The 10,604-nt window shown below is 41.9% G+C and overlaps 1 protein-coding gene across 1 annotated transcript; it reads right to left on the minus strand.

Moving 5' to 3' along the window:
* Positions 1–1,214: 1,214 nt before the first annotated feature.
* On the minus strand, positions 1,215–2,660 carry LOC140739669 (inositol 1,4,5-trisphosphate receptor-interacting protein-like). Its single transcript, XM_073068042.1, has one exon. The coding sequence runs from the start codon at positions 2,658–2,660 to the stop codon at positions 1,215–1,217; it is 1,446 nt and encodes a 481-aa protein (XP_072924143.1).
* Between the last annotated feature and the right edge of the window lie 7,944 nt (positions 2,661–10,604).

Below are 10,604 nucleotides of genomic sequence, written 5' to 3' on the forward strand. Positions count from 1 at the left end.
ATTGTTGTACTTCATCCATGCGATCTTTAAATGCTTGCCATTGCATATCCACCGTCAACTCTTTAATTATCATTTGCCAGTCTATCTTAGCTAATTCACGTCTCATACCTTCAAAGTTACCCTTCTTTAAGTTCAGAACCTTTGTTTCTGAATTAACTATGTCACTCTCCATCTTAATGAAGAATTTCACCATATTATGGTCACTCTTACCCAAGGGGCCTCGTACGACAAGATTGCTAACTAACCCTTCCTCATTGCTCAATACCCAGTCTAGAATGGCCTGCTCTCTAGTTGGTTCCTCGAGATGTTGGTTCAGAAAATCATCCCGCATACATTTCAAGAAATCCTCTTCCTCAGCACCCTTACCAATTTGGTTCACCCAATCTATATGTAGATTGAAGTCACCCATTATAACTGCTGTTCCTTTATTGCACACATTTCTAATTTCCTGTTTAATGCCATCCCCAACCTCACTGCTACTGTTAGGTGGCCTGTATACAATTCCCACCAGCGTTTTCTGGCCCTTAGTGTTATGCAGCTCTACCCATATCGATTCCACATCCTCCAGGCTAATGTCCTTCCTTTCTATTGCGTTAATCTCCTCTCTAACCAACAACACTAACCCACCTCTTTTTCTTTCCTGTCTATCCCTCCTGAATATTGAATATCCCTGGATGTTGAGCCCCCATCCTTGGTCACCCTGGAGCCATGTCTCTGTGATCCCAACTGTATCATATTTATTAATAAATATCTGCACATTCAATTCATCCACCTTGTTACGAATGCTCCTTGCATTGACACACAAAGCCTTCAGGTTTGTTTTTACAACACTCTTAGCCCTTATACAATTATGTTGAAAAGTGGCCCTTTTTGATTTTTGCCCTGGATGCACTGAAGTTTGGTGCAGTCATCCCAAGGGCTTGGTGGAGAAGGACCACAGTGTAGGGTTCTTCCACTATTGGACAGAGAGAGGCTGGGTTGGGTGAATTATTGTGGTAGTGTACTACCCAGGGGGGGTCATATGAATGGCAGCAGTGCTATTGGTGTGATAAATAAACTGATTCAGCATGAAACATTGTCTATGGATATAAGAACAAAAAGAAGTTCCACTGTTTTAATCTTGTGAATATTTTTACAATGAATAAAGTTTATTTTTGTAAAAAAGATTATACTTTTAGCAGAACTCCGCTCCCACCCTGGGAGCAAAGGCAAAATCAGCTGACTGCATTATTTTTAATATATTCCTTCATTAAATTTCCCATCTCCTTTAATATTTTCTGATATTCTAGAACTGCCTGGCAGTAAGAATCATGATCTGATGCAAATGACCGGAAGAGATTCATAGGTTCTGTTTTGAGAAGCATTTCTGGAATTCCACTTTGACGAGAAAGAGTTTGATTTCCAATCATAAATCGGTGGAGCTGTTTCTCATCCAAACAATCCCCAAGATATTTTAAAACATCTCTAAGCCTACGTTCCAGGTAACATTCTTTCCACTTTGAGTAAGGCTGACTTAACAACAGATGCATAAGGGCAGTTTTAAAAAGATAGGACCCAAGAAGATATCGCTGATCTGAAGAACTGCGCAAGTTTTCGGTTAGCAAGATCAGTATTTTAAGGCACTTGATATGACAGCTGCTCTCGGGGACATTTTTGGCCATGATTTTCAGAAACCTGCACTCATGGACAGCACAGGAAATATCCCAGTAGGTAGTGGATAATGAAGCATCCTTGGAGTAACCTGAAAAGCTAGGTACAAGAAAGACATCTGAATCCTTCAGCCTCACAGCAGGGATGACTTTTATACGAATGGTTTGTTCTGACTGATAGCGGACTTGTAAACCACAGCAACCAGTAATTTTGTGGAAGGTAACTTTAAAGTCATATTGATGACAAATTTTGTCCCAGGAGTTGGATAATGCAAGTCTGAGCAATTTCACAACTTTCTTATAATCCAAATACCCCTCAATGCACATGATAGACGCTAGGTAATTGTCATGAACATCAGACTCCTGTCCTTTGCTATGAATAAGACAAAGCACATGTCCTTCAGGTTCTGTGCTGTAACACTGGCAGGTCAACCCAGCATTGCTTGGTGTGACCATGAGAATCCTGCCATAACTATGATTATCAGGTGGGTTGCCACAAATCTCTGGTTTAAAGCAATATCTGTCCTGGAGGACAATTGGAACCAAAATATCATATACGTATGGCATCTTGCAACCCCATTTTTCAAATTGACTTCCAATGCCCATGCAGTCTTCAAAGATCAGCTCAGAGTCAAACAGGATTTGATTCCGGCAAGCTTCTAAAAGATTGTCCACAAAGCCTTCTACAAATTCAGGGATCTGCATTGGCTCCTGGTTCATCTTCTGAACAGCAATGTTGTAAAACAGATCCAGCACATTTTTGTCAGGAATATTTAAAATATCACTGTAAATTCTTTGTTGAAATTCATTTTCCTTTTCTTCCTCCTCTTCTTCCTCACTGTTTTCATCATGGGGTGTATATGGCCATATGTCTTTCGTCCAGAATCCCAAGAATAGGACTGTGACAATAAAGAGAATATTCCTGGTCCTCCAACTCTCCTTTCTCGGATCTTCCATTTTTGCAAATTTACTGATGTTTGCATAATAATTGTGTTTGCCTTTCTCCTCCATTTCTTCCTGAAATTGTTTCGGCACCAGCTTAGGCTGATGCTCCTGCTCCTTCCATCTTACCCTGAACTCTTCTCTCTCCACTTCATCACTTAGGAGGCGGGGATGGTCCAAGCTCCCTATTATCATCAGGAGGCACACACTGGAAAGCCTTAAAAGAGATAGCATCCTGTGAACAACAAGCAGATAATTGGTTTTAGCGGGAACATCGCAATTATTGAATGCAGGACTCATTGCTGAATGTGAGGAAAATTGAAGTCTATATACATCATGTATTCAGAAGAGATTAGTTTAGTTAGACATTTGATTACAATTAAATTGGTTTGGCAGAACATTGTGGGCTGAATGGTCTGTTCCTGTGCTGTACTGTTCTGTGTTCTATAGACACTTTTAAGAGACACTTAGATAGACACATGAATGCGACGCAGACATGTGGTACCAATGCAGAGATTAACTGGAAATACAGTTACAAATCATGAGAACATTGACATCCAAAAAAATGATCAGAATATATGAATGCATACCTATCTTGCTGATGCTTTATCATTAGATGATGCCAAAATTAGACTTTTAAACGGTATATTTACATCATCACAAAAAGCCAAAGGGTAGAAAATTGCTCCACTATTGGGAAGAAACAAATTAGAGAAGAAATGGAAGATTCCTAATGTATTAATAAAGGAGATATAATAAGCTGCAGAACAGGGGGAAAGCTGTGGATGTGTGCTAATGAAGATTGGTCAGAAAACCAATACTACAGGAAGAAAAGTAAATGAGACATCCAATTTTTCCCAAACAATGCCAGCATACGGGCATCATAACACTGAACATACATTTCCCAAACAATTCTAGTGTATGTGCATCATAACACTGTATATACGTTCCCCAAGCAATTCCAGTGTACAAGCATCAAAACATTGTATATACATTCCCCAAACACTGAATAACACTGAGTATACATTTCCCAAACAATTCTAGTGTATGTGCATCATAAGACTGTATATATGTTCCCCAAGCAATTCCAGTGTACACGCATCAAAACATTCTATATGCATTCCTCAAACAATGCCAATGTATGGGCATCATAACACTGTATATACAGTGCCTATAAAATAAATTCAGCCCCCCCCCAGAAGTTTTCATGTTTTATTGTTTTATAACATTGACTCGCAGTGGATTTAATTTGGCTTTTTTTGACACTGATCCACAGAAAAAGGCCCTTTTGTGTCAAAGTAAAAACAGATCTCTACAAAGTGATCTAAATTAATTACAAATATAAAATGCAAAATAATTGGTTGCATAAGAATTCACCCGCTTGAAGTCAGTATTTAGTAGATGCACCTTTGGCAGCAATTACAGTCTTGAGTCTGTGTGCTTAGGTCTCTATCACCTTTGCATGTCTGGACATTGCAATTTTTCCCCAAACTTCTTTACAAAACTGCTCTAGCTCTGTCAGATTGCATGGGGATTGTGATTGAACAGCCCTTTTCAAGTCCAGCCACAAATTCTCAGTTGGATTGAAGGCTAGGCCACTCCAGGACGTTAACTTTGTTGTTTTTGAGCCATTCCTGTGTGGCTTTGACTTTATGCTGGGGGTCATTTTCTTGTTGAAAAACAAATCTTCTCCCAATTTGCAGTTCTCGTGCAGACTGCATCAGGTTTTCCTCCAGGATTTCCCTGTATTTTGCTGCATTCACTTTACCCTCTACCTTCACAAGCCTTCCAGGGCCTGCTGCAGCAAAACATTCCCATAGCATGAAGCAGCCACCACCATGCTTCACGGTAGGGATGGTGGGTTTTTCATTATGTGTGGTGTCTGGCTTACGCCAAACATAGCGTTTAGTCTGATGGCCACAAAGCTCAATTTTGGTTTCATTAGACCATAGAACCTTCTTCCAGCTGACTTCAGAGTCCCCCACATGCCTTCTGGCAAACTAGCTGAGATTTCATGTGAGATTTTTTTTCAAAGGTGGCGCTCTCTTTGCCACTCTCCCATAAAGCTGCAACTGGTGAAGCACCCAGGTAACAGTTGCTGTATGCACAGTCTCTCCCATCTCAGCCACTGAAGCTTGCAACTCCTCCAGAGTTGTCATAAGTCTTTTGGTGGCATCCCTCACTAGCCCCCTTCTTGCATGGTCACCCAGTTTTTGAGGATGCCTGCTCCAGGCAGATTTGCAGCTGTGCCATATTCTTTTCATTTCTTGATGATTGATTTAACTGTGCTCCAACGGTTATTCAGTGACTTGGAAATGTTCTTGTATCCATCTCCTGACTTGTGCTTTTCAATAACCTTTCATGGAGTTGCTTGGAGTGTTCTTTTGTCTTCATGGTGTAGTCTTTGCCAGGATACTGACTCACCAGCAGTTGGACCTTCCAGATACAAGTGTATTTTTACTACAATCAATTGAAACACCTTGACTGCACATAGTGATATCCATTTAACTAACTGTGTGACTTCTAAAACCAATTGATTGCACAAGTGATGTTTTGGGGTGTCATAGTAAAGGGGGTGAATACTTACGCAATCAATTATTTTGTGTTTTATATCTGTAATTAATTTAGATCACTTTGTAGAGAACTCTTTTCACTTTGACGCAAAAGAAGCCTTTTCTGTTGATCCGTGTCAAAAAAAGCCAAATTAAATCTCACTGTGATTCAATGTTGTAAAATAATAAAACATGAAAACTTCCAAGAGAGGGGTGAATAATTTTATAGGCACAGTACGTTCCCCAAATAATTCAAGTGTACGGGCATCATAACACTGCATACACGTTTTTCCAAGGATTTTGTAAAGTAAAAAAGATGAAAAGTCAGTAAAGGGAAGCTGGAGTGGAAATATGTAATATTACTCTCTGACTCCATGGTATGTAATCATAATGAGACTAGGAAGCCATTCTGAATCTGATAAACATTGTGTGTCCGTCTTACATAAAGTGAACTCCATCCCAGCCTGAAATTGGTCCAGCTATCTCTCAGTTTATTGTTCCCTGGGAGGGGGAGAGGAGAGACACCACTGTCTAACGTGGCTCTGATCTTACAAATTTAAAATAACATAGAGACATAGAAAACATACAGCACAATACAGGCCCTTCAGCCCACAAAGCTGTACCGAACATGTCCCTCTCTTAGAACTACCTAGGCTTTACCCATAGCATTCTATTTTTCTAAGTTCCATGTAGCCATCCAGGAATCTCTTAAAAGACCTTATCATTTCTGCCTCCACCACCGCCGCTGGCAGCCCAGTCCATTCATTCACTACCCTCTGTGTAAGAAACTTACCCGACATCTCCTCTGTACCTACTTTCAAGTACCTTAAAACTATGCCCTCTCATGCTAGCCATTTCAGCCCTGGGGAAAAGTCTCTTTCTATCCACATGATCAATGCCTCTCATTATCTTGTACACCCCTGTCAGGTCACCTCTCATCCTCTGTCGCTCCAAGGAGAAAAGGCTGAGTTCACGCAACGTATTCTCATAAGGTATGCTCCCCAATCCAGGCAACATCCTTGTAAATCTCCTCTGCACCCTTTCCACGTCCTTCCTGTAGTGAGGTGACTAGAACTGAGCACAGTACTCCAAGTGGGGCCTGACCTGGGTCCTATATAGCTGCAACATTATCTCTCGGCTCTTAAACTCAATCCCACGATTGATGAAGGCCAATGCACCGTATGCCTTCTTAACCACAGTCAACCTGCATAGCAGCTTTGAGCTTCCTATGAGCTCGGACCCTAAGATCCCTCTGAAACTCCACATTGCCAAGAGCTTTACCATTAATGCCATCATATTTGACCTACCAAAATGAACCACGTCACACTTACCTGGGTTGAACTCCATCTGCCACTTCTCAGCCCAGTTTTGCATCCTATCAATGTCCCACTGTAACCTCTGACAGCCCTCCACACTATCCACAACACCTCCAACCTTTGTGTCATCAGCAAATTTACTAACCCATCCCTCCACTTCCTCATCCAGGTCATTTATAAAAAATCACAAAGAGTAAGGGTCCCAGAACAGATCCCTGAGGCATACCACTGGTCACCGGCCTCCATACAGAATATGACCCATCTACAACTACTCTGTGAGCAAGCCAGTTCTGGATCCACAAAAGAAATGTCCCTTTGGATCCCATGCCTCCTTACTTTCTCAATAAGCCTTGCATGGGGTACCTTATCAAATGCCTTGCTAAATTCCACATACACTACATCTACTGTTCTAACTTCATCAATGTGTTCAGTCACATCCTAAAAAAATTTGAATCAGGCTCGTAAGGCACGATCTACCATTGACAAAGCCATGCTGACTATTCCTAATCATATTATGCCTCTCCAAATGTTCATAAATTCTGCTTCTCAGGATCTTCCCCATCAACTTACCAACCACTGAAGTAAGACTCACTGGTCTAAAATTTCCTGTGCTATCTCTACCCCCTTTCTTGAATAAGGGAACAATATCCACAACCCTCCAATCCTCTGGAACCTCTCCCATCCTCATTGATGATGCAAAGATCATTGCTAGAGGCTCAGCAATCTCGTCCCTTGCTTTCCCACAGTAGCCTTGGGTACATCCCATCCATTCCCGGTGACTTGTTGCTTTCCAAAAGCTCCAGCACATCCTTTTCCTTTATATCTACATTCTCAAGCTTTTCAGTCCATTGCAAGTCATCCCTACATTTGCCAAGATCCTTTTCCATAGTGAATACTGAAGCAAAGTATTCATTAATTCCCTCCACTATTTCCTTTGGTTCCATACACACTTTTCCACTTGATTGGTCTTATTCTCTCACGTCCTATCCTCTTGCTCTTCACATACTCGTAGAATGCCTTGGGGTTTTCCTTAATCCTGTCTGCCAATGCCTTCTCATAGCCCCTTCTGGCTCTCCTAATTTCATTCTTAAGCTATTTCTTCTCTACTCTACTCAGTTGACTCAAATATAGACAGAAACTTTATAAGCATACAAAATTTTATAGAGATTAAGACGAGAAGAATGAGGAGAGGCACAAAGTAAATGGTGTATTTTAAGAGGGCAAGAACACCGGCCCAAGAATCTGTCTATAAATGTTCTTATTTTTCCCTAATAATCCATTTCTTCTAATCTGAGGCTCTACGCTCTGGTGCTAGATTCTCCCACTGTCTCGACTTCCACTCTATCCAGTTTAACATTTGTGTGCGTATGTCACGGGCAAATTAACTCTGATTCCTGAATTATAATAATAACTACTCTTCAAAAGTGTTTAAATGAGTGGAAAGGGCTTGGGGCGGAGGAAGGCGTCTAGAAAGGAGCGTTAAGTTGCATAGATTGGCCACACGTAGTAAATAAACAATACTAAAGTACACATTGCAAAATAAATTTTAAAGAATGCTACCTAAACAAAATCAGTAAGCCTTTCAGCGGAGTACAAAGTGCGAACTCAACCCGGGAGAGAAACTGGTCGGATCTCGGTTTGATGTGGGACAGGAGCTGCGGCAGAATTGGTGATTAGGATGCGGAGGGGACTGATTCAGAAAGTAACACGGTTTCGAATTTCCGCAGGCGCCGACTAGGGGAAGCAAGAGGAATGGAGCATCTGACCTTGAAGCAGCAGCTCTGGGCCGATCAGTGGGAAGCCAGACCAGGGACTCCGCTGTCTCATTCCTGGTCAATCATAGTCCGGTGTGGCAGCAGGAGTGGCGCCACTGGCCTCACGCTGCCATTTCGTTACAATGCCACCCCTGTGACGTAACCGGCCGTCAAGCTGCAGGGGGATCCCGGGCAACTCCCAGCCGGTTGTCCCTACGCTGACACCTCGGCTCGATGACAGCCCCAAAGGATGTGATTGATACACGAAATCCTCGCCGCCGGTTCCTCCAGCTGTTGGATCTCTTTGGCAGCCTAATAGGACAGCCATCGGCAATATTTATTCTGCTGTACGGCTGTAGGTGTCTCGCCGGATTCTGGACGCTGAAAGTCAACTGGAGACCAACCATGGGTAAGTTCCAGCAGTGGGGAACGCCAGCGGGCTCTCCCTGCCGCCACGCCACCCTTTCCAACTCCTACTTCGTTTTAGTAATTCTGTGACTTCCTCTTATAGTTGTTCAGATCAACTACACATATCGGTCCAAATGATGCCCCACCACCTCCCATGTGGCCCAACCAACTAATGAGCCACCTACTGCTGTTTTTGTGGACCCGCATCCAATACAAAGGAGGCAGATCAGTAGCTATATTTCATTAGGGGTGGAGGAGATTTGACAGATCGCCAAAGATATTAGCAAATCTCTACACATCTTCTGTGGAGAGCATTGTGACTGGTCGCATCAACACCTCACGTAGAGGGGCCACTGCACTGGAGCTGAAAAAAACTGCCAAGGGTTGTATACTCAGTCAACTCAATCACACCCACCATCAAGGACATCTTCAAAAGGTGATAACTCAAGAAGGGGGCAACTGGTGTGAAGGACTCTCACTTTTCAGGACATGCCATTTTCTCAGAACTACCAACAAGGAGAAGTTACAGGAGCCTCAAGACATATACTCAACATTTCAGGAATATTTCCTTCTCCTCCACCATTAGATTTCTGAATTGGCCATAAACCCGTGAACACTATTTCACACTCCATTTCCTCTATCTATAGATTTATTATATTGGTACATTGGCTTTTATAAATCAAAGTATTGAGTATAAGAGTTGGAATGTTATGGTGAGGTTGTATAAGAAATTGGTGCTGCCGAATTTGGAGTATTGTGTGCAATTTTGGTCACCGAATTACAGGAAGGGTAATTTATACCCATTTTTATGTATTGCACAGTATTGTTGGTGCAAAGTAACATATTTCACAATGTAAGTTAGAGATAATGAACTTGATTCTGATTCTGAGCTTTCTGGTACATTAGGTTCATCTAAAAATATAAGGTGCATTTTAAACTTTATCTCCAATGAATTCTGTGTAGTATTTTTGTTTGGCTTTGCAAGTCAGACTTCCCATAGAACCATAGAACATTACAGCACAGAAACAGGACTTTTGACCCTTCTTGGCTGTGCCAAACCATTTTTCTGCCTAGACCCACTGACCTGCACCCAGCCCATATCCCTCCATACCCTTCTCATCCATGTACCTTTCCAAGTTTTTCCTAAATGTTAAAAGTGAGCCCGCATTTACTGCTTCATCTGGCAGCTCATTCCACACTCCCACCACTCTCTGTGTGAAGAAGCCTCCCCTAATTTTCCCTTTAAACTTTTCCCCCTTCACCCTTAACCTATGTCCTCTGGTTTTTTTCTCCCCTGGCCTCAGTGGAAAAAGCCTGCTTGCATTCACTCTATCTATACCCATTATTATTTCATATACCTCTATCAAGTCTCCCTTCATTCTTCTATGCTCCAGGGAATAAAGTCCTAACCTATTCTCTGTAACTCAGTTTCTCAAGTCCTGGCAACATCCTTGTAAACCTTGTCTGCACTCTTTCAGCCTTATTAATATCCTTCCTGTAATTCGGTGACCAAAACTGCACACAATACTCCAAATTCGGCATCACCAATTTCTTATACAACCTCACCATAACATTCCAACTCTTATACTCAATACTTTGATTTATAAAGGCCAATGTACCAATAGCTCTCTTTACTACCCTATCTACCTGTGACACCACTTTTAGGGAATTTTGTATCTGTATTCCTAGATCCCTCTGTTCTACTGCACTCCTCAGTGCCCTACCATTCTACCTTGGTTTTTCCTTCCAAAGTGCAATACCTCTCACTTGTCTGTATTAAGTTCCACCTGCCATTTTTCAGCCCATCTTTCCAGCTGGTCCAGATCCCTCTGCAAGCTTTGAAAACCTTCCTCACTATCCAAAAAGTGCTAGGCAAACTCAAAGGTTTACAGACGGATAAGTCACTTGGACCAAATGGATTACTTCCCAGACTCTTGAGAGAGGTTGCATTGGTCATGATCTTTTAAGAATCAATAGCCTCTG

The sequence above is a fragment of the Hemitrygon akajei genome, chromosome 16 (assembly GCF_048418815.1).
Source record: "Hemitrygon akajei chromosome 16, sHemAka1.3, whole genome shotgun sequence".
Classification (NCBI taxonomy): Eukaryota; Metazoa; Chordata; class Chondrichthyes; order Myliobatiformes; family Dasyatidae; genus Hemitrygon; species Hemitrygon akajei.